General features: G+C 48.0%; 1 protein-coding gene across 1 annotated transcript in view; it reads right to left on the reverse strand.

Annotated features, from left to right (window-relative positions):
• Nucleotides 1-24805, reverse strand: part of RRAS2 (RAS related 2) — a 381692-nt gene that overhangs the window by 51716 nt on the left and 305171 nt on the right. The window contains exon 3 of the mRNA XM_086950344.1: nt 20145-20247. Coding sequence (XP_086806470.1) covers nt 20145-20247 — 103 coding nt within the window. The remainder of the gene's footprint in view (nt 1-20144; nt 20248-24805) is intronic.

The raw sequence follows: 24805 nt of genomic DNA on the forward strand, positions 1-24805 counted from the left end.
AAACCTGGTTATTAAGTATAGGTACCCTGCCCAATGATCCACTATGTGCTCCTTTCTTACAAAGCTGAATTCTTTACGGGACAAAAATAAATGCTGTTTGCCCTCACCATTGAACCTATGGTTGTCTGGGTGAGAATGGATGCCCAGGTGCGGGGTCTTGACTGGGCAGAAGAGCTGTCGGATAGAATAGCAATGTAGCTGATGATGTCCTTCTCTTCCTCACATCCCTGATGAATCGGGCCCCAGGGTCTGCCGATTAAGCACATTTCTGGAGAGACCTCGGGCCTCAACATTAATATGTATAAGTTTACAGTGTTCTTGGCTAGTGCTTGTCCTCAAGATTTCAGTTGTGAGTCAGGTTTGCAGGTTGAAATATCTAGGCGTGTTTGTGTATTGCCTTTGTACTGGACTAGCCAGTCCGCCTTTCTTAAATCGGAATCACTACCCCGGTTCCTTTAGCAGCTACAGAACTTCCCACATGAAGTCTCACAACAGTGGTTCCGTAGACTGAAATCCATCATTACTGCGTTGCTTTTGGAAGGGGCTACTCTCCTCTAGACACAAGTAAATGGTTTCAGATCACATTCTGTGGGAGCATCGCAGTGGCAGATATCGAATCATACCATTTTGAGTCTCATCTTCTAATAATTAACTATTGGTGGTATAGTGGCCAGGGCGACCCCGCTTACGCATCAGACAAATGGGCGTTGGGGGACACCACTATTATTTCTTACTTATATGGAGATGATGCCAGAGACTCTCTTCCCCTTGCGACAAGGGTAGTTTTTAACCTACGGTGTCCTTTCTTCTGGCAGATGGAGTTGATTGAATGAATGACTACCGCTTTGGAGGGGTTGAGTCCTCTCACAAATGGTGACCCTAGAAGGTTTCACTAAGTGGAACCTAATTGGAATCTCTACCATGGGAGATGTCATGAGCGGAACAGTACTATAGTCGTTTCAGACTCTACAAGTGGAATATCAGCTCCATTGTAGCCAATTTAATAGGCACATTCAGCTTCACCATGCACTGACCCCCTGGCTGACCTTCCTGAATTTAAGGGCAAGCTCGTTATGGGTGACCTAGATGATCATAAAGTTGGAAAGATACTTCTCTCAAATCACCCGGACAGATTTCAGCCATTAGGGCTGCATGGAAGGCGGCCGTGGGGAATCTCCAGAACGAGGATTTGACTGAGGCGCTGGCAGCACCTCGTAATGCTACTATTGCGGCCTGGCTTAGGCTAATCCAATTTAAATACATTCACAGTGTATATTTTACATGCCAAAGACTTTGGGGCATAGGTATAATCGCCTACCTGACCAGTCTCCGGTGTGGGTGAAGGCACCTTTTTCCTACAGTAAGGAGCTGTCCCGAGTTGCATAGATTCTGGTGCTGAGTGACAGCCTGTCTGGGTGGGGTTCACTCTTGGTTGATCCCAATGGACTCTAAACTTCCCCTTATACATCTCACCGATGACTTGGGTGGGAGCAGATATCGATTACCTCTACTGTATTTGGGCCTGACTTTAGCTAAGCAGGACATAGCACAGGACTGGAAGGCCGAGGCTCCCCCTCCTTGACAGTATGGAAGAAAGGAATGAGCCATTGTATGGGGTTGGAAATAGCAGTTTATAAGGCATGGGGCTGCCCCCAGAACCACACTAAGATATGGCAGAGATGGGCGGATTACTGGGGCATAGAGTTAGAACCTGTCTATACCGGGTTTCAAATGGTTCATGATTAAGTCCAGACCTTCGGGGAATGAGAACAGGCTGAGTGGGTGTGGGATACGGGATAGTGTGCTTTATTGCTGGATGTGGGGAAGGGGGTGAGAGGTATGTACATGGAGGTCTTTAATTTTTCCTTTGTATTATTATTACTCATTGTATGGTTATGTGTTGGCCTAATAGGACACATTGTTTGTATAAAATGCAAACTGAATAAAATGTGTTTTAGAAAAAATAATGTAATCTCCAAAGGGAACAAGCATTTGCAATGCAATAGGTCTCGCATTTTTAAGAATTCTCTCCCGACCTTTCCACGAGCTGAAATAAATACCATGTATAATTACCCTTGACATGATTGGGCGCAAGGTTACATAAAAACGTGACGGAATCTTGAAAGAACCATGTAGTACATTTCTGTTTTTTGTCTTTCGTGTTTTTCTTTGTGATATGTAGATCGATACTACGACTAAGGGATAGTCAGAAAGAAGGATTCACATAAGAAGTCTACCCTGACCGGAGTACCCACTAGTATGCTGGTATGAGAGACAATAGCTTAGCAAGGGTCATTATAAATTTTTAAGGGTAAATAGGGTCCTGCACATTGTTAGAGTTTGTGAGCAATGTGGGAGGAGGCAGTTGGTTTTTAACATAGTGTTGCACTTTTCTTTCTTTTCCATTGACAGTTTCTCTAGAATGATGTGTCCAACTCCGATGCTATGACGAGTTGCCTAGCCCTGAAGAATTCGCCATAATTTGGAGGCAATGAAACATGTTGGCATGTGAAACGGGTATGCATAGATAGCAACCTGCACACATTTTTAATTTGACAGTTCACCCCTAGTGAATAATAAAGTTATCGTGTGAAAGGTGTGCCTGTCAATTTTAATCATTAATTCATCACTACTTTAGAGTGAAATTTGTTATCACTCTACTACACTGATTCATTTTGGATTTGGTTGGACCCATGTTTAGAATACTATTTTTTGTTCTTTTTTGAGATAAGGTGATTGCCAATGATGAGAACAGTGGGCTTATCTGGTGAGTACCTGCCAGTCACCCCTTTGGTGGTTCGCCCGTGAGGGGTCACTTTATCTCCATCACATTTTTTCACTTAGATATAGTGTGTTGTGCTTATTAAAGAAGCTGGCCGGTGTGCTGAATAGTGTGTCAAAATCAGTCACCTTTCCTTCTGGAGGACTGTCTGTGGAAACAGAGGTTTTAAACATTAGGCAAGGGAGTGTTGGTAATGACCATAAGAAACAAAGAGGTTTTTGTTGCAGAAATAATAAAATATATGGTGATGTATACACCACGCTGAGGAGGAAACCATAGCGTTTGATACACTCCACATTGCTTGCCTTCGAGAACGGGTTTTGTAGTTGTTTGATATTTATGAGTAGTGGGCAACCCGTTTTCTCCTATACCCTATAGGCTTCTTGATTGAAGATATGTATGTGGAAGGCACCAAGAAGACCTGCAAAGGTGTTAACGAGGAGCTAGGCCTCACAGAGGTTTAATATGGATAGTTGTGGTCAGCTGTAACCAGTGGTTAACCAGGATTAAGAAGTGAGATCAGCATTGTCTTCAGACTGACAACCCGCGCTCTAACCTTCACCTCCTCGTATTATCCCAGCTAAGGGAAACCGCAGGAGTTTGCACTTACCTCTCTTGCAAGAAATAAATTAAGCTAAAAAAATTCGTACACACAGGAGATAACCAGTGCTGTGCGCGCAACACAGAGGAGTGGGGGCGAGGGAGCGCAGCAGTGAGGCGATCGCGCGCTGCTGCGCATAATAGACACCGATGGAAATGGACGGGGCAAAGGCGGGACATGCGCCCGCCTTTGCCCAATTGTGTGCGCGCACCACAGAGGAGTGGGGGCGAGGGAGCGCAGCAGTGAGGCGATCGCGCGCTGCTGCGCATAATAGACACCGTTGGGAATGGACGGGGCAAAGGCGGGACATGCGCCCGCCTTTGCCCAATTGTGTGCCTTATTTTTTTTTTAAAAGCACGCTAAAGCCAATTGCCGCCGGCGAAAGCAAAACCACACGCACAAGCGTGTGGTTAGCTTTCAGAACCTCCTACATGAGGTCTTGCGCTACTCATGCAGAGCTGCGCACTGCAACGCTAGGCGTGAGACCTAAAAATTAAAGCAAACGCTTACAAGAAGCATAAACAACTGAAAACAGTATATGAGCACATCACTGTTTTTTGCAAACTTGCACTGAGAATTATGACATTTGAATAGTTCCTAATTACAGCAACCCTCATTGGAGATTGATATGTGAACATGTGGCCATATTAATTGAAGGGTCCCAGAAAATAATCTTGAATCAGCTGGGAAGATTTGCGCATTAGAGAGTTTTAAATATGGTTTATGAGAAAACAATCAACAAACGACAGGACATTTATCAGGTAAAAATGTTTGGGGAGGTGTAGCCTGCAGCCACTCGCTGCTCCCCATTTATTCTAAGGCAAACCCATGCCTCCTCCCCCCAACATTCCCCTGGAATTGGAGAATCAGAATTCATTAGGCTTGCCTACCCAAACCCTTTCAACTCCCCCCAAAAAGACAAGAAAAAAAAATCTTAGCCCCAAGTCATACAGTCACCTCTCATAACAATATTGACCAAGCTTGAAGCAATGTAGTAAAGTATAGCACACTCCTACCTTTAAATTGTAAGCACTGCCGTAGGAGAATCCTTTAAAACATACAACACACTTATCTTAGGAATGCAAGCTATCAACACCCCTCTTATATTACTATAAAAAAAATCATATAAAGTTGCATCACCAAAAAATCACTATCAAGTTGGTAAAGCTCCTTTGCAATTGCCCATCTAGGCTTCAGATAGGATTAGGCATGGAAATGTCAGCCCTACAACCGATTAAAAACACATTCCACATCACAGACAAATAAAGAGAATTGATACTGGTAATACTAGTAGTTTTGGAGAATTTCCATAACAGATCACAAACGGATCATAAACATCACTAAGAAACATAGGAGGCTTGACTGATAGGTCAATAAAGGGTGTTCCTTCTTTCTCGATAACCAGACATGATTTTTTGTATATTAAGGGATCTGAAATGTTTAATGTAATCCCCTTGCTCATTCTATCTAAAAACATATCTGTATAGTTGCAACACTTAGTTACAACTCGAATTAACATTGATAAACATTATGCACCACTCTGAATGGCTTCACGCGGATATAAAACAAGCATTTGCAATGCAATAGGCCTCGCATTAGGAAAGTTTGAGCTACTGGTCTTGTAAATGACTTTTTTTTTATTTATGTGTTGATTTTGAAAATAGCTAAATTAATAGCTTTGTCATTTACAATGCCAATATAGTTATAACTTTCGCAAATGGGACACCTATAGCATTTGTAATGCAACATGTTTTGTATTTACGTGACTTAGATGTATTGATATTACAAATCACAATGGCTTTTAATTTTTTTAAAGAATTAATACTTATATAAAAGTGATTGTAATTTATAATGGCAATAGCTTAAACTTTTGTAATTAACTTGTGTGAAGATTATGTTCAGTGTATTTTATTGTGACGAAAATCCAAGAACAGAAGTGAAATATTAACATCTTTTTGTGACATTTGTAATAAAGCTTGAAATATTGAGAGAACATATTTGAACCAGTTGTTGTTGAATGGTTGCAGAGATCGATGCTGTGATGGCGCAGAGTGATGCAGGGGTTGCGCTGAGTGATGCAGGGGTTGCGCTGAGTGATGCAGGGGTTGCGCTGAGTGATGCAGGGGTTGCGCTGAGTGATGCAGGGGTTGCGCTGAGTGATGCAGGGGTTGCGCTGAGTGATGCAGGGGTTGCGCTGAGTGATGCAGGGGTTGCGCTGAGTGATGCAGGGGTTGCGCTGAGTGATGCAGGGGTTGCGCTGAGTGATGCAGGGGTTGCGCTGAGTGATGCAGGGGTTGCGCTGAGTGATGCAGGGGTTGCGCTGAGTGATGCAGGGGTTGCGCTGAGTGATGCAGGGGTTGCGCTGAGTGATGCAGGGGTTGCGCTGAGTGATGCAGGGGTTGCGCTGAGTGATGCTGTGGTGGCGCTGAGTGATGCTGTGGTGGTGCCGAGTTTGCTGTGGTGGTGCAGAGTGATGCTGTGGTGGTGCTGAGTGGTGCTGTGGTGGTGCTGAGTGGTGGTGTGGTGGTGCTGAGTGGTGGTGTGGTGGTGTGGTGGTGCTGAGTGATGCTGTGGTGGTGCTGAGTGATGCTGTGGTGGTGCTGAGTGATGCTGTGGTGGTGCTGAGTGATGCTGTGGTGGTGCTGAGTGATGCTGTGGTGGTGCTGACTGATGCTGGGGTCCAAGTGTCGGATCACAAACAGTGAGAGCAGCTTGATCCAACCAAAGAAGCGTAGTGCCATTCAAGCCTGGAATATGAAGCCCATACAGGGCCACCACAAATGTGGAGAATGCATTGTCTGCAACCAGACAATTGCATTGTCTGCAACCAGACAATTGAAGGACGAACGTCAACTGAAAAATGAACTGGAGCCACAATGAATTCTCAATTGCAAAACCAAAAATGTAGTGTACGCTGTTATTTGTCCATGTAAAAGACTGCATTGGAAAAATTAATCAAGAAGTCAGGCAATGATGCTAATCAATAAAAGCACTGCAAAATGACCCTCTTCCTGCGGCAGTGAGCTTTCTTCGCCGTTTTAGCAGCAGCCCTTCGAGCTCAGAAGTGTTTCTACCACCGAACTCATGTGCTCCTAGAGGGGAAAGGTTACCCACTCCCCGTAAAATATGGACAGGCCGGTTTAGCTGTGCATGAGGCACAGGTCAGGAAGAACAATGAACTGCTGAGCCCAGTGTTATGCGCCCTGAAATCCCTCGGCCCCGGACCCAGGAGTGGCATTGGGGTGTACAAGTTGTCCCGGAGCAGGCACTGATCTCAGGCCAAAAACGATGATCAGCGAAGTAAATACAGAGAAGGTTCAGGAGAAAAAAACATGAGGAAGAAATGGAAGCCATTCCCTCCCCCACCATGCCTGCTGCCTGGAGCAGCCCTATGTACACAAGGCCAGAAACCGCTTCTCTTCACAATTCAAACCAACCCTACATTCAAACACAACAAAAAACATTCACGACCGAGCTTGTAGCAATAAAGAGGGCCCATCCAATGAACCAGTCTTGCCAAATGGGCTTTTAGGAACGAGTATATAGCTCCGTACTTTAAAAAGAAAAATACATCGGATAGATGTTTAGGCAATGAAATAAACGTCTATTTTAAAGCATAGGCAAGAGTGGTCATGGACTTTCTTTTCAGTTAGCAATGGACGTAAAACAAAAGAATGCATGTTAAAAACATTGTGTTCCTGGTACAGGGGGAAACGGGTCAAAAAAGGGGCGCAGGTGCGCCGGCAGTAACCTTAAGTAATGGAATAAATTGATAGGTGGTCATAGTATCTGGAGCCTTGGGCCAACAACCCCCTGGCGACCATACTTGACATTTCAAAATCTTAAAGCACTGTGAGATACGATTGCACAATACAGGTTTAACAAAGAGTAACGGAAGGGTTGCCATTCAAAACCACGTGTCCACATAGAAAACGTATTTATTCTTTACAACACCCTATAGATGCGCCAGCATTGAGCCTGAAAAATAAAAATCATCAAAAATAAAACAGCTTAACTAAATTACAATTAAAACAAGCCACTGTACTACGGTATTTCAAATGCCCACGTTTTTTATGTAGCAGGCTGGAATACCATAACCAAAGTCCAAAGAAAAACACCTTGTGCAAGGGTGCCATGGGGCTAATGCAGGCAAGGAAATAGCTTCTCTGACAACGGCTTAGGTAGTAAAATATAACTGCACTGCAGTACAGTGGGCCCCGTGCACGCATGGAGCCAGGTTCAATTTCATTTGTTGCACTACTAATGATTTTTATGGGCGAGTGACTGAACTATGGAGGTCCGGAGCAAAGGGTGAAGAAACTCCACCTAGGGTAGCACCAATGGCGATCTCCACTGTGCACACGTTGCCACGACCAGTTTTATAACATAAACAACTGGTAAATTGTAATCTAATGTGCGGGTGCCGTGCTTGACACTAAAGTGGGGGGGGGGGGGGCGTCAGACGCTGCTCGGGCCCTTAGCCTCCTCTATGATACATGTTATGTTATGTTATTTATATTTTTATAGCGCGCAGCTGCCCCAGCAAAGGGGCGTCCTGGCGCTTTGACAGATGCTGTAACATAACACACAATAAAAGAAAAGAAATTAACTAGACACCGGAAACAGAAAAGTTTTAATCGCCTGCCTGAAGGCGAGCAGATCTTCAAGAGCTCGGACGTGTACCGGGAGCGAATTCCATAAACCTGCCGCTAGCACCCTAAAGGAGCGGCCACCCATTCTGCTCAGCTTGAAGCATGGACAGACAGCCAAATGAAGCCCCTCCGATCTCAAGGATCTCGAAGGCGTATAGGGCGTAAGGAGATTGGCAAGTGCCGGCGGCGAAGAAGATTTCAAAATTTTAAAGGCCAGACACAGCGCCTTGAACTTGATTCGCTGTCTGACCGGGAGCCAATGCAAGGCCGTGATGGTACCAGACACTGAACAATGTCTGGGGAGGCCCTCAATGGCTCGTGCCGCGGCATTTTGTACTCTTTGGAGCCTAGAGGCCTCCGCTTGATTCACCCCTAACAACAGTGAGCTGCCGTAGTCCAGCCGAGATAGTATTGAGGCCTGGACTACAAGCTGTCTGGTAGGGGGATCAAAGTACTTTAGGACCGGCCTAGTACCACGCAAAATTCCATAGCACGTGGCAGCCACCTTCTTGGTGTGGTCCCTGAAGGTGAGCGCAGAGTCTACCCAGACTCCTAGATTTCTCACTCCAGCAGATGGAATAGGAGTGACACCAAGCTCTGATGGCCACCACTGGTTACCCCATAGCTCCGCGTGCTTCCCTAGTACCAACACCTCCGTTTTGGTGGCATTCAGCTGAAGGCAGTTGGTGCGAAGCCAGCCGGCTACTGCCAAGAGACCCGCACAGAATCTGGGGGCCTCCACCTCAGGGTCTTCACTAAGTGTCACCGCTAGCTGTGTGTCGTCCGCATATGAGGCCATCGTGAGACCCCACTGTTTGACGACACCAGCCAACGGTTTCACATAGAGGTTGAACATTGTAGGGCTCAACGAAGATCCCTGTGGTACCCCCAGCTCCAGGGGATAGGTGGCGGATTGGCCAGGTGGTATAGCCACTTTAAAGGAGCGGTCTGCCAGAAAAGACCGAAACCACTGGAGAGCGACATCCGTCACTCCCGCCTCCTGTAAGCGTTGGATAAGTATATGGTGGGACACAGTATCGAAGGCAGCGCTTAGATCTAATAGTATAAGCGCTGCAGTATGACCTGAGTCAAGTACCTGGCGAAGATGTTCCGTGATGTAAAGTAATGCCGTCTCGGTACTGTGTCCTGACCGGAAGCCGTTCTGACTGGGATCCAAAATCTGGTTGCGAACCAGATGCTCGGACAGAACAGAGTTGACATGGGCTTCTGTTACTTTAGCGATCCAAGGCAACAGGGAGATAGGCCGATAATTTTCTGGCAATCGGGGGTCAGAGTTGGCTTTTTTTAATATAGGAGTGACCACTGCCTGTTTCCATGCCGCGGGTACCGTTCCGCAAGACAGTGACATATTGATGAGGTTCAATATGGGGTCACGGCACAGCGGGGAAAGTGTGTTAATGAAGGCTGGCTTTAACGGGTCCGCAGGAGAACCTGACTTGACCTTAAGGCTGAACCTGTCAAAGGCCTCAATCGTCAGTTCAGGTAAAATGGCCAGGGGCTCATGATCTGTCGTACCAGGGATGGTAGCCTCTCGATCCTGGTGGAGTGTGTCGAACCCATGATAGATTTTTTTCACTTTCTCCACAAAAAAGGAGGCCAATTTATCACAGTGAGAATCTGTGCAAATCACCTCTGATGAGGATCTGTTTTTCACAGAAACAATGGTGGACGATTCTCCCACGCAATACAAATCTGGAAAAGCTCTGCTTTGTAGATAAACATACAGCGTAGGTTTTCCTACATGGCCGGGTTTGATTGCAGTAAAAAACAAGGGACTGGTTTAACCGCAGTAGGGGGCGGCTGCCGGCTGGGTGTGTAGCCCTGACCTCAGGAAACATGGACGGCACGCAGATAACGCAAAGGAAACGCTAACCTGATTCTGAGAGGGGTGGAAAAGCCCAGCTGAACCTAGAGATCCAACCCCCAAGACTCAACTAGGAACAGAAGGAACTTCTCCATAAAAAAAATAAAACATTCTCCTGTCCTGTAAATGTCTTCTGATAGGAATTCAGAGATCTGGCAGCCGTGGGATGGCTTTTCTCAGGTGTGTGAGTCAACGGATTATTGCTCTGTGGAAGCTAGCCAGATCAGTCAAATGTCAAGTTTATTAGAAAATGTTAGGCTACCAGCGCATGCTTAGAACTCTCTGCTTACTTTTTTACAGTTTGACCACCGACCTCGATAGTGCGCACCAGGTAAAGAAGCAGGCCGCAGCTCCCCAGCAGCAGCAGCGGGAGGCCCGGTAAAGTCCGGTCGAATGGCCAGTCACCGCATCATCACCGGCAGCGAACAGCAGCAGGCCGCAGCTCCCCAGCAGCAGCAGCGGGAGGCCCGGTAAAGTCCGGTCGAATGGCCAGTCACCGCATCATCACCAGCAGCGGGAGGCCCGACTCCATGGCTGCCTCAGGCTTCCATCAGGCTCCGCCCCTCCCGCCCGGCGTCGAAGTCCCGCCCGGCGTCAACGTCACTTCCGTTGCCAGGCAACGGCCCCACCGGCACCAATCCCAGCGCGGCTCCTCGTCTGACGTCAGAGGAGCTGCGCTTGGGATTTGTAAGGCTACCGAAGTTCCCGGGCTGCGGCGGTGTTTACGGGAAGGCAAGTTTTAATTTCCATACAATGCCGCTGTGGGAGGCGGCAGTGATTTGAGACAGCGCACCTTCTAGCACAGTGCCTTCCCATGCGTAAGGGGAGAGGAGCCCGGTGAGTGGGGTTGAGGGTGGAGGTGTACGCGCGTGTGTATGTTGGAGTGTGTTTGTGCGTGCGTGCGTCTGTTTAAGGGGGGTGCGTGTGTGTATGCAGCGTGTGTCTGTTTAAGGGGGGGTGCGTGTGTGTGTATGCAGTGTGTGTATGTGCGCATGCGTGAGTGTGGCTTTGTTTGAGAATGGGAAAATGAGGCACGGCGACGTGCGCGCTCACGAGGTAGAATCTCCGGCAGGAGACGCTCGCTCGTGATAGTCTGCTGTCCACATTCCCCTGAAAGTGGCGACATAAGTTGTCGAGCCCTAGACAGCAAAGCTTCGCTTTGCTTTCGTCTAGGCTCGACCTAAAAATGAATATTGCAAAAATACTTAGAAATTTCAATGCATAAAAACTCATTTACTTTTATTTTAGCTCATCTTATTAGCAGTTTTATACAGTGCAAACAAAACCCGGGGGTGACGGAGTACTTTATACTTGCAGCCATTCTGTGAGGCTTAGGTGAGCGCCAATTGGCAGCTAGGTGTTGTGCAAATTGTAGCGACTACCTCCCAGCAAAAAATAAGTACATTTCGATGAGACAAGTAATTCCATTACTGATACAGAAGAGTATTTTAACTGGTTTCAGTTAGAAAGAATAGGTACAGGTCTTCCAAGTTTATCTTGTCTGCAATCCCAGGGCTATGTTTTACAACCAATCTACAGTTGCATAGGAGGCACCTGACGTAGGAATGGGTGGTGGTGTGCTTAAGAGTTGAAGTGTTCTCATTTTTATTAGGCCGCACGGATATGCTTTTTTCACAATGGTAAATCAAAACCTTTTTCCTGAGGCTCTCCATGACTAATGTTGGAGACATCCTGTGATTCTCTGGAAGCTTTCTCTGAATCGGACTCATATTCAAACCCCCACACCCACAACCAGATGTCAGTTCTAAAAGGAAATAGTATATCTTGCAATGCAAGCATGAAGTGCGAAATGCTTGTACTCTCTCGATAACATAACACTCCTCTAATGGGCCTTCTATAATGATAGATTATTCGCTTTAAGGAGGAACAACTCAAGCCAACAAGCCGAAAATCCAAAAATGTAATCATAGCACACAAAATAGGTCTTGCTGCACTGGCTTTCCAAAGATGACCAAAGTGTCTTTAGGCCACAATGCTTCGTGTGGAAATCCAGCTACCTCAATTCATAGTGTTACCTTTCTCAAAATCAGGATCTGGTGCAATGAGGAATTCTAAAGCTTTGGAAATCACAGATGTCATAACAACGCACCTACAGCAACTTGGAACTTCCTATCTGGCTTTTAAAACTATCACCCCTTCCCCCCATTCTCCACTTGGATGGAGTAAACAGTTCATTTTAAGAGATGTCACTGCCAAGAACAAAATAAGTTGGTCAACCCAAAAGATCTCTCATGTTTAGTTCGGGAACTGTAAGTTGGACCTCTATGCCGCATCTATCTCTGTGCCATATTACCTAGTCCTTCCCACTTTTTGTATACTTCAGTATGTCACTTCAAGTGGGACGTGCATGCCCAGAAGTGGGTCTCATGCACACCATGTCAGTGCAATAAAGCTATACCTGACTAATGAGCCCTAATCAGGGCAGAACCGGCTCCATGTTGCTTGTGTTCCGGTTCAGGGAGGACCTGGCCTGGTAGTTTTGGCTGGATTGTGACCCATGGACAGCAGGATCACAGCTGAATTGCACACAGCTGGGATTGAACGGAGGTGGCATGGTGAACAAAATGATGGACTGGGAAGCGGCCTGAATGATAATGATAGAGCGCACACGGCACTCTAAAATGTAGGGGTGCATTATACTCATGGTTTAAACACATTTATCTACATTTCTATCGTGTGTGGTGTATTAGGTTTAGCAAATGTATATATTCAACATCAAAAACATAGAATCATAATGTACATCTTTAAGTAGGATTTGTATGTATTAGAGACACTATCATTTCTGTATTCATAACGTGCAGAATGACATTATATTCAAAGCAAAGTAACTGTGTGTTGTTTAAGTTGCCTGCACAGTAGGCCCAGAGCTGCAGGTTGTTGACAGTTTCGCTACCCTTGGTAGCTAAAAGAAATAATTAAATGAATTGTTTTTGTGAACAAGAACAGTATGCTCTCATCCCATTGCAGGTATAAAGGATTCAACATAATTATTTTTAGTTTTACGGAGATAACTGGAATGTCTTTGAATAGTCTGAGAAGCGGGAAGGGATGATATCTTCTGTGCCTGGCCTATCTACACTCCAAGGTCACAAAAAGCCAAGAAGAATTAATTAAAAGAAGCCATGGAAATTCACCACAACCTTTAGAAGTGAACTAATTCGTCATGTGATACATTTAGGAGGGGGGCTGAGTTTGTCCTTTTTGTATTATACGCTGGGACAGAGAAATCAGACTTCTAGATTTTCGGAGGAGAAGGAGCATCTTAAGAGCGAGCTCCATAGCCTTAAGCTATTTTGACCCATTTAACGCGAGTACTGCTAAGGAAGTCTGCACGTGCTGACACCTTTGAGAAATAGGACAGGGGAATTAGCCAGAAACACCATCATTGAGAGTAGTGTAGGAAAGAAAATTCATGCTTTCCTTCCTAATGAAAAAGGACTTGGATTCTGCCTCCATCTTGGGTTGTGTACTAATCTTGGAGTCTTCTATGCCGAATCAATTATATGCGTAGATTTGGCTCTGTATTGATTTTCCTTTACCTATACTCACTAATACTCCGTTGTGTATATATTCAGGTATTTTTGGCCTTGTAATAAAATTCATGAATTTGAATTCGGAGTCTGTGGTCTTTAAAGCATGACTACATTGTAAGTATAATCTTGAAGTGTTTATTCCCCTCGACAACTTTCAGCAGGCAAATAAAAGACCATCAGTGCTAAATTTAGAAGGTAAGGTAAGGTCTAAATTTGGAGCAATCAATAACCAGTGGTTGAGATTCATTCAAGCATTCCATTCATCACTTTTTATATACTACATTGTATTTACTGGCCCAGAATCTATTTGGTCGCTTTCCTGGCATGATAAATTCAAATGGATAGGGCTAGCTTTCTATCATGTCATCTACCATCCTTTAACTATGCAGTGTCCAGATTATATCATTTTGTACCGTAATTATTATTGTGATAGCACGGTCATAGCCTGCTTTTAACATTGGAGGCTTTAACCGGTCTTTTATGAATTAGGCCTAGTCCCCTAATATTAGGAACCAAGACTATTTTTGTGTGTTTAACATGTATTTGTGCCCCAACTGTAAATTTTCACAGCATTTTGACCCCGGGGGGCAACTAGTTCTGTAATACTATAAACAGTATAGCATTTTAACAAATAAAATAAAGTCTCTCTTTACTCATAACTGCATTATATATATATCCCTGAAGCACAATTTACTACTTGTGTAATGATATATCTGTAAGAGACATTAGTTAGTGATAGATTCCTTACCTTAGAATTCCTTACCTTAGAATATCCCCAGGCGTCAGACTGGATCCGGAAATTTTTTGCGTAGCAGTACCCATGCGCATCGGTAGGCGACGTCCGCGGCTCCGCGTCCGTCGTCGGCGCAGTGATGACGTCGTCGGAGTACTTAGACGTCGCCTCCGCGCGCTGACGTCAGTTCTTATACACAGCTTTTCCGCGCCAGAAACGCAGAGCCATGATAAAAACCAACACTGGTGCCATGAAACTAGGGCCCTGAAAGGGGATGACCTTAACCCTAGATATCGGTTCGCAGAACGGGGAAGATGGGTTGATCGGTAAGGAATCACTAACTAATGTCTCTTACAGATATATCGTTACACAAGTAGTAACTTGTGCATCTGAAAGAGACACGTTAGTGATAGATTCCTTACCTTAGAATAGATACCTAAGCAATACCAACCCCGGTGGTGGGTCGGCGAACCAATAATCACACCAGAAAGTCCTGGAGGACGGAACGGCCAAAGAAGCCATCCCTCCGGACTTGGCTGTCCAGGCAGTAGTGTCTTGCGAACGTGTGCAGTGAGGCCCACATAGCTGCCTGACCAATGTCCTGCAAGGGTTCTCCACGGCCCAGGGCAGTAGTGGTCGCCGTGGCCCGAGTGGAATGGGCCTTTGCCCAACAGGAGGTTCTTTTTTAGCCCAAGAGTAGCATGCCTGGATGCACAACACGATCCACAGAGAGATGGTCCGCTTGTGCACCGCCCGTCCTTTCTTAGCGCCCACGTAACCAACAAAGAGTTGGTCATCGTATGCGATCCAGATAGTAAGAGAGCGCACGTTTTGGGTCCAGACGGTGGAGCCTCTCTTCCTCTTTTGAGGGATGCGGAGGCGGAAAGAAGGCGGGCAAGGTGATGGACTGCCGGATGTGGAAGGCTGTGACTTCCTTGGGCAGGAAAGAGGGTTTTGTCCGCAACACAACCTTGTCCGGATGGACAGAAAGGAAAGGAGGTTTAGAGGAAAGAGCCTGGAGCTCACTCACTATCCTGGCAGAGGTGATGGCAACCAGGAAAGCAGTCTTAAGTGTAAGAAGACGGAGAGGACAGTTATGAAGCGGCTCAAAGGGAGCGCACATCAAGTAAGTTAGAACTAGGTTTAAGTCCCACTGGGGCATCACGAAAGGAACAGGAGGGAACATATGAGTGATGCCCTTTCAGAATCGGTTTACAATGGGGGACTTGAACAAAGAAGGCTGATCAGGTAGCCTTAAGAATGTGGAAAGGGCAGAAAGGTAGCCCTTGATAGTGCCCGGAGCAGAGCCCTGCTGGGCAAGAGAAAGAAGGAAGAGGAGAACCTCAGAAAGAGGGGCATTGAGAGGATCCACAGCCTTTGCTGTGCACCATGCCACAAATCTGTTCCACCTGCAGGCGTATACCGACTTTGTGGAGGGACGCCTGGCTGCAGACATTACAGACTTCAGGAGGCAAGTCAAATGGCCTCAACGGTCGCCGCTCAATCTCCACGCATGGAGGTGGAGACTGGACAGGTTCGGGTGATGGACCGTCCCCTGCTGCTGCGACAGAAGGTCCTCCTGAAGAGGCAGACGAAGCGGGGATCGACAGACCTGCTGAGTAGCTCTGGATACCAATATCTTCGTGCCCAGTATGGACCCACAAGGATAACCTGGGCCCGGTTGCGCCTGATATTCTTCAGCACTCTGGCAGAAGTGGTATAGACGGAAAGGCGCACAACAGACCGCAACTCCACTGGCGACGAAAAGCGTCTCCGAGCGAGTGCTGCCTTGGAAATTCCAACGCGCAGAACTGATGACATTGAGCGTTCTCTTCTGTGGCAAATAGATCTAACCAAGGCTCTCCCCACTGCTGAAAGAGGCCTTGCGCCACGTCCTAGTTCAGACGCCATTCGTGATCCATCATGCACCGACGGCTGAGTTCGTCCGCCCTGGCGTTCAGGGAACCTGCCAGGTGTTGAACCACCAGGGTCACGCCCTGATGTTTCAGCCACTGCCAGAGGTGCAGAGCCTCCTGGCATAGGGTCCACGACCCCACCCCGCCCTGTTTTTTGCAGTACCACATGGCGGTGGTGTTGTCCGTGAACACCTGCACTACACTCCCCCGGACAGAGGGGAGGAATGCCTTCAATGCAATCCGGATCGCCCGCAGCTCCAGAAGGTTGATGTGGAGCTGGGACTCCACCGGAGACCTGAGGCCTCTGATCTCCGCCTCTCCCATGTGGCCCCCCCAGCCCTGGAGGGGCGCGTCCGTCACAACAACGTGCTCCGGTTGGGTTAGGGAGAGGGATCTACCGCTGACCCAATTGCGGTCCGTGAGCCACCACTGCAACTGTTTTGCAGCGCCCTCCGAGATCAAGACATGGTCGGACAAGTTGCCCTGATGCTAGGCCCACTGAAACTTCAGGTCCCACTGCAGAGCCCGCATACGCCACCGGGCGTGATGCACCAGAAGGATGCAGGAGGCCATCAGCCCCAGAAGCCACAGCGTCAACCTGACCGAGACCCGAGATAAAGGCTGAAAGATCGGAATCAGAGCCTGAATAGCCCGAACCCGCTGTTCGGGAGGATAAACCCAAAACTGCGCCGAGTCTAGGACCGCTCCGATGAAGAGGAGCGTCTGAGAGGGGCACAGGTGCGACTTCGGCACATTGATGGAGAACCCCAGCAGGTGCAGGAGGTCGGCCGTAGTCTGGAGGTGGCTGACGATTGTCTGGGGTGAGCCTGCCTTCAACAACCAGTCCTCGAGGTAGGGGAAGACTGAAACCCCTAACCTGCGCAGATGAGCTGCGACCACCGCCATCACTTTCGTGAACACCCGTGGGGCGCTGGTAAGGCCGAATGGGAGCACGGTAAACTGAAAGTGCTTGTGGCCTACCGTGAACCGCAGGTAACGCCTGTGGGCTGGCAGGACGGGGATGTGAAAATAAGCATCCTGCAAGTCCAATGCTACCATCCAGTCTCCAGGGTCTAGGGCAGGTAAGAACTGAGCCAATGTCAGCATCTTGAATTTCTGCTTCCGGAGGAAGCCGTTGACGTTCCATATGTCCAAGATAGGGCGTAGGCCCCCTTTGCCCTTCTTGGGTACCAGAAAATAGTGGGAGTAACAACCACACCCTACTTCTGGCCCAGGAGCGCGCTCGATGGCCCCCTTGGCCAAGAGGGCCGTAACTTCCTCCTGTAATAGTTTCAAGTGATCCCCCGACACGCGGTGCTACTGCGGTGGCATGGCTGGAGGGGACGTCTCGAAGGGGAGGGAGTAGCCCCTTCAGACGATTTGCAGCACCCACCTGTCCGATGTGACAGTGCACCAGTGGTGGTGGTGATGGCGAACCCTGCCCCCCACTGGCATCACATGGGCCTGAAAGCTCGGACTAGGAAGGTTTTGAGGCGGATGCTGCAGGGGTAGGTGTGGACTGGCCTCGCCCTTGTCCCCGACCGCCGCCACAGCGGTTCCCACGTCCGCCACCACGCTGGGCGGTAGTCTACGGCCCGTGGCTGGCTGGACGTGTGGGGGTGCCCCTTCCTTGGCCAGGAAAGGAGCGAAAGGCAGCAGTTTCCAGGCGCGGGCCGAGAGGCCCAAGGACTTGGCCGTAGCCCTGGAGTCCACAAAGCGCTCAAGATCATGGTCTGCCTTGTCGCCAAAGAGGCGACGGCCATCGAACGGCATATCCATAAGTGTGTTTTGGACATCAGCCGAGAAGTTGGCGGACCTCAACCAGGCTTGGCGACGAATCACCACCGTCGTTGCCATCGCTCTGCCTAGTGAGTCAGTAGTGTCCAGCCCACACCGGATGGAATAACGCGCTGCATCTCGACCCGCCACAAGGGCTTGGCCGAGTTTAGCCCGGACCTCCACCGGGCATTCTGGCCGCGACCGTATCCCACAGAGAGTGGGTGTAGCGGCCCAAGAGGCACGTGGTGTTGACTGACCGAAATCCTAAACTCAGGGAGGAGAATACCTTCTTCCCGTATTGTTCGTACCTCTTGGATTCCAGATCAGGGTCAGCCCTCTGGGAATTAGAGGCCTGGATAACCAGGCTCTCGGGGTGGGTGGGTAGACAGAAAGCAAGGGTCGCCCGGAGCTGGCGCCTGGCCACGTTCCTATCCACAGGCTGACCTGTAGCGGGCTTGGACGAAGTGCCCAGAAGAACGTCAGATAAGGCCTCATTAAAGGGCAGCAGAGGCTCGGCTGAGCTTGACTGCGGTTTAAGGACCTCAGTGAGGTGGTTAGTCCTCACGACCGCGACGGGGAGCTCAAGGCCCAAGGCCTTGGCCGCCCTCATAAGCACCACACTATAAGCCGCCCCCTCCTCCGTAGCCACGCTAGGAGGGGAGACAAAACCAGTGTCGGGCGAAGTGTCCAGACCACTAGCCTCCCCAAGCTCTTCTGTCCAGTCCGCAGAAGACTGACACTCACGTGCCAGAGGGTCCTCAGACCCCTTCAAATCCCGCTCGTCACCCATCGCCTGGTACTGAGGCTCAAAGGATGGGGTTGGGTCATAGAAATCGAAATCTCCACACGGCGTCTGATACGGTGCCGAGCGGCGCCGTTCCGACGCCGGACCCGAATTGAGGGTAGGACCAGAGACGGCGGCGTCCTAGGACGGCGCCGGGGGCGACACCCTTGGGGCCAGCGCTGGCGAGGTCGTGAGGTCGACCGGCGGTGACCCGGATCCAGTGGGGCCCTGCGGCGTCGGGACCGAAGTCGCCGACAGCGCCGGGGCCGAAGCACCTGGCGGTGCCGGGGCCGAAGCACCCAGCCTGCGTGGGAACCCAGTCAGGGCCGCTTGGCCCGAAGGCGCCGCGGAACCCGACGGAGGAGTGAGCGACCTCATGGCCGAGAGAAAGGCCTCGATCTCCTCCGGCGTCACGTGCTGCCCAGGGACCGGCGGGTATGGAGCAGGCCGCGATGCCCGCGGCTCCGGCGGAGCAGTGTGGGCGGTGTCGCTCGAACCTCCGGCCACGTCGTGCGAGCGTCGGGGGGAGTCAGAAGAGCAATGGTGCCTCTTCGACTTCTTGTGCCTCTTACCGGAGGACTTCGAGCCCGAAGACCGATGACGACTCCCGGAACTGTGGTGACTCTGGCCCCGCGACCGGCCCAGTGACCGGTCCCTCGACCTCCTTTCAGACCAGGACCTCGAGCGGCGCGGGGCGGACTGCCGAAGCTCGAGTCGCTTACGGTACCGCTCCCGTCTAGCTTTAGACGTCAGGGCCCAGCAGTCGGAGCAGGACTTGTCGTCGTGGTCCGGGCCTAGACAGTGCAGGCACCGGCGATGGGGGTCGGTAACCGACATCAGTCGGTTGCAGTCGGCGCAGGGCTTGAACCCGGGCATCCCTACCGGCACCTTCGGAGTCGAAAGATTACTAAAATAGATCAGAAAGGATCGTAAAAAGTTAGTAAAAAATTGTCTAGGGTACAACTTTTCCGGATCTGCTCTTGCTGGCACGGAAGAAAGAAGAACTGACGTCAGCGCGCAGAGGCCGCGTCTAAGTACTCAGACGATGTCATCATGGTGCCCACGACGGACGCGGAGCCGAGGACGATGCCTACCGACGCGCATGGGTACAGCTACGCAAAAAAATTCCGGATCCAGTCTGACGCCTGGGGATATACTAAGGTAAGGAATTCTAAGGTAAGGAACCTATCACTAACGTGTCTCTTTCAGATGATAATCGTAAAGCCCACCATTCATATCAAGTACAATAAGAGTGCAAAACACCGCACTCGGTTCATGTTAGCAACGCTTGAATAAGTTGATATTTGCCCTTTTATTGAAAACCTAACTGCATGTTAATGCCCCAAAACTTCCGGAACTCTGTCAAATTAGTTTACTTTCTCTTTAAGGCCTCTCGCTTTCTCGAGTTTACAGAGAAATTTACACCTTGATAAATTAAACATTTTGAAAATACTTCACCTTCCTCTATCCGTGACTGAAAAAACAAGCAGGAAACCCTCGCCTGTCCTCATGTATTGTTCTCGCATGGCTCCAAACTCTTCTTGGCCTGCTGTGTCCAAAACTGAAAAAGATAATCATAAAACTAAGCTTGTTACCATGGAAATGAAAAAGCGATATAGTTGTTCAGGTAGAGTAATACCAAAGTCAGGCAATCTGGGCTCACTTCATCAAGCTTTCTTCCATTAGTGGGTGCCACATACTCTGGAAATTTGGGTGTTACACCTACTCGGAATGATCTCCGTCAATCGAACCCTACGAAGGACAATGAACCTGTGTTTTTATCTTCAATTTTGTTTTTTTCTCATTTAAACTTTGGAAGAGGTAACACAACTGATCATTTAACAGGGAAACATGACAAATTACCCGCTTAGGTATATCTTAACTGCGTGTTTAGCATCTTTTCCATTTTTTCCTGATGGGAAACTATTTTTCCCTTCCCCCTACACCTCCATGGAATACTAGGGTCATGGAGGGTGGCGCTGTGGTGGAGGTTCCTTACTCACACAAAGTACATACTGACACTCAATTATTGTGGAAGAAAACATCTATTGGCACTTTGGTTGAGAAAGTTCATGCAGTTTTCTGTGGGCAATGTAAAATTGCTATGCCTTGCCAAATAGAAGGAAGAATCTAAAAAACAAATACTTTTTTTTTTTTTTTTTTTAAAGGCAGGCACTGGTGGGGTGCTTCTTTTATAACAAACATCAATATCTCACAGTGATCTTCTGTATTTACTTCACTCCAGTTTCTTTAAGCTTACCTCTCTAATACTTTACTTTCTCTCTTTCTATGCTGCTTGTTGCAGTTAACTCCATATTATTGGCAGTTCTTTCTGACAGACCCCTGCATTTATGGCTGTACCTTTCCTTTGGGACCCGTTATTGATTTGAATTCTTTGATAGACCCTTCTTCCACTCTGTTGGGCACCTAGCTGACAACTGGTTCAAGTAGGAGTCTGCGCTCTCGGGCATTGCATTTTGGCACATGGGAATTTATACCATTCTTGTTGTTCTAGCTTGACTTTAAAGATCCATCATTCGGTCCAGACTATTACCTACCACCAGTTCCAAATGGTGCTCCCCACTGATTCCATACTATACTGCTATGTTAGTCTTTGCCTTTTCAATGCTCTATCTCCTTCACTCGAAATTTAGCCCTCCCCCGCACCCATGGTGTTTGCATTGTATTACTACTAGGGTCCTTTTGAGGTTTCGTTGGGGGATGGGAGAGATGGGGTTGGAATTTCTTGTAGACCAGGGGCTTCTTCTGATGACTGGGCAAACGTGCAGGTTCTCCTACTATCAATAAATAGCTACTGGGTGTCAAAGGCGTGTTTCCGTATAGGACGCCTGATGATAAAAAGCTTCTCTGGGGCTCCCATCAAAAGGCACAATGGCTTATTCAGCATTTGATTCCTTCATGCTAAAATGTTTACCATATTTTGTTTAACAACCAGGGCAGGCTGGTGCCAGCCAAACATATTCTTGCATTAGCCCATGCAATCTTAACATCCTGTGTTTTGAGGACCTAATTGCCTTGACCTTTATAGCACCTTACTAGGGCCAAAGGTCAGAGTGCATTATCCCCTCTAGATATTTTAGATATAATTATGTTACTCCATTTCCTTTTTCTAGCCAAGCCCACTCGTGCCTCACGAACAGCACTGGGGCCTCAAAGCTATTTTTCCAAAATCCTCTTTATTGGTGGATTTTGCACTCTCAGCTGGCAAATCTCTCCAAGAAACATGGTTTGTAAGGTTAAATGTTCCGTTAGATATACTATTTAGTAAGTACATTACTTCCAGACATGGAGGCTCTACGAGGATGCAGACATTTTCTGATTCAAATTTGTGTACTGTGGCTAAAAGTTCACTACCTAGGAGACACAGATCAGATTGCACCTCAAAGTGAACCTTGAGAGTGCAAGATGCTACTAGACAATTTTCTTGATTTTGTTTTTTAACTGGAGTAACTGTCTGCCAGCGGCATACAGGTTGCTCTTCGTATCTTGACCGCTTTCATCACATAGAGAGTTCTGTTTGAGAGTATGTGCTCTGATCCTAGAAACAAAAGTCTGCTCATAAGAGATACCTTATTGCCAATTCACATCCCTTCTGGTATAATGATTCCCCGATAAATCAATTAATCAATCAAACAGGATTTCTAGAGCACGGCTAATCACCCGTGAGGGAATCCTGGTGCCAAGAGCCTGCTACATCGGGAGAGATACATTGAATAGTCAGGTCTTGAGTCCTTTCCTGAATATCAGAAGAGAGGATGAGGTCAGGAGATGAAGGGGGAGATTGTTTCAGGCCTTCGCAATGAGGTAGGAAAAGGAGCATCCTCCACTATTGCTTCAATGGATGCACAGGGTGTGTGTGAGGATGAGAGAGATGGGGCGCAGGTGTCTCGAGAGCTGGAGGAAGTTCATGCGGTGGTTGATGTATGCTGGTCCTTGATTGTGAAGGGCTGTGAAGGTGTGAATCAGCATCTTGAATAGGCATCTCTTTTGAATGGGGAGCCAGAGGAGCTTCTTGAGGTGGAGAGTGATGTGGGTCCGTTGGAGAGGTTGAGAATGTGTCTGGCCGCTGAGTTTAGTACTGTCTGTAGTCTCTTTAGGAGGTGCGTGGGGGTTCCTACATATAGTGCATATCTGAGTCCAGCCAGCTTGCGTGGCATTTCCTCTGGTGTTGACAGGGAGCTATATGAAGATTTTACAGAGCATGTGAAAAGTGAGGAAGTAGATGAAAAAGACTGGGTTTATCTGGCTTTTCATGGTGAGCTTGCTGTCCAGGATGATGGCATGGTTGCAGGCATGGTCTGTAGGTGTGTGTGTGTGTGTGTGTGTGTGAAGGTCCTAGTTTGGAAGGCCGCCAGTAGTTGTACCATATAAAGGTGTTCCCTAAGATCAGCACTTCTGTTTTGTCTGTGTTGGGCTTTAGGCTGTGCTCTCTAATCCATTCACCTACGAGTGTCATGCACCTTCGGAAGTTAGTCATCATGGTGAAGGGCTCTTCGGAGAGCAAGAGGATGAGCCGAGCATCATCTGCGTAGGATATCATGTTTAGTTTATGGGTTCTGACTATGTTAGTCAAATAGGTCATGTAGGTGTTCAACAGTGTAAGGCTGAAGGACGAGCCTTGAGGGACACCACAGATGATGTTCTAGGGTTTTGAGGTGAAAGGTGGCAGGCGGATTCTCTAGGTTCTTCCGGTGAGGAAGGAGGTGATCCATTTGAAGGAGTCTCCTTAGATTCTAATGAGATTAAGCCTCTTGATAAGGATGTGGTGGGAAACTGTGTTGAATTCTGCTGAGAGGTCGTGGAGGATCAAGGCCGCCGTTTCTCCCCAGTTAAGGAATGTAATGATGTCGTCGGTGGCAGCGATCAGAGTGGTTTTGGTGCGGTGGTGTGGTGTGGAATCCAGATTGGGAGGTGTCCAGAAGATTGTTGTTCTCCAAGTGCTCTGTGAGTTGGCGGTTGATGGCCTTTCCAAGGACTTTGGTGGGGAAAGGGAAGCAGAGGGATGAGACGGTCATTCTGAGTTCACTGGGGTCGGTGGACAGTTTCTTGAGAAGGGGTTTGACTTCTGCTTGTTTCTTTTATTCAAGGATGGTGGCTCTGGTGATGGATGAGTTGCAGATGGTGGTGAGCCCTCTGCTGATCATCTTGCTTTTAAAAGCAATACAAAACTATTGGTTTTGTTAATGACCGCTGATATACTTCAGTGTGTGTGCAAAAAGAAAGAAGAAAAGCTGAACAGCATCAGCAACATTCTATAAAAAAGGCTTGATGATATGAACATGCATGCGCCCTGATGCCATGTTTGCCCTTCATGCCTACATGTACGTGTTCATGCTTCACCATGTTTGCATGCAGATATGGCATGGTGCTGCCACAGTTTTTTTCAATGCATCTTTAGAAGATGGTGAACATCTACCTTGGAGTGTAAAAAAGGTATACAATATGCATTAAAGTGTGCATAAGAAAGGAGTAGCCAGCAACAAATTAACCCCTCCCATGCTGGTGACGAACCCCAGCCGTCACGCCCCGTGGGCGTGTGCTGATGACGGCTGGGGTTCGTCACGGCCCCGCCCTGTTCTTTTGTTTACCGCACAGCAGTAAAATCGCGGCCGCAGCGAAAGGGTTAAAGCTGCCGTGCGTCCAAATGTAAACAAAACAAAGGAAAAAATAGAGAAAAAAACATTATGGGGCCCTGTGGGGGAGCAACAAAGGGGTTGGTGGAGGGAGGAGTTCAATGTCACTTAAAAACATGAGTAGCTGGGTTGGTGGGGCTGGAGGGGTAATTGATAAATTAAGAGAATAACATTTTTAAAAAATAAACACTGGTAGGGGAGCATATAGAGAGTGTGGGGAGGGTATGTCGAGGGTGAATCAAGCTCACAAGGAAGTGAACAAAAATCTCTTTCACTACTTTTGGGTGCTGTAAGAAATATAACAAAAAAGTTCCCTGAATATAAACTGAGGAAGGACAAGTCATCCAATCAGAAAACAGTAAAGAAAAAAAGTTCCAGAGGTGGGACATAAGCTCCAAAGCTATTGAATAAGAAGCAGAGAAAAGAGACAGACTAGCTAGCAATTAAATCAAGAGAAAGGGGCTG

Source organism: Lissotriton vulgaris, unplaced genomic scaffold (genome assembly GCF_964263255.1).
Source record: "Lissotriton vulgaris unplaced genomic scaffold, aLisVul1.2 SCAFFOLD_497, whole genome shotgun sequence".
In the NCBI taxonomy this organism is placed as follows: domain Eukaryota; kingdom Metazoa; phylum Chordata; class Amphibia; order Caudata; family Salamandridae; genus Lissotriton; species Lissotriton vulgaris.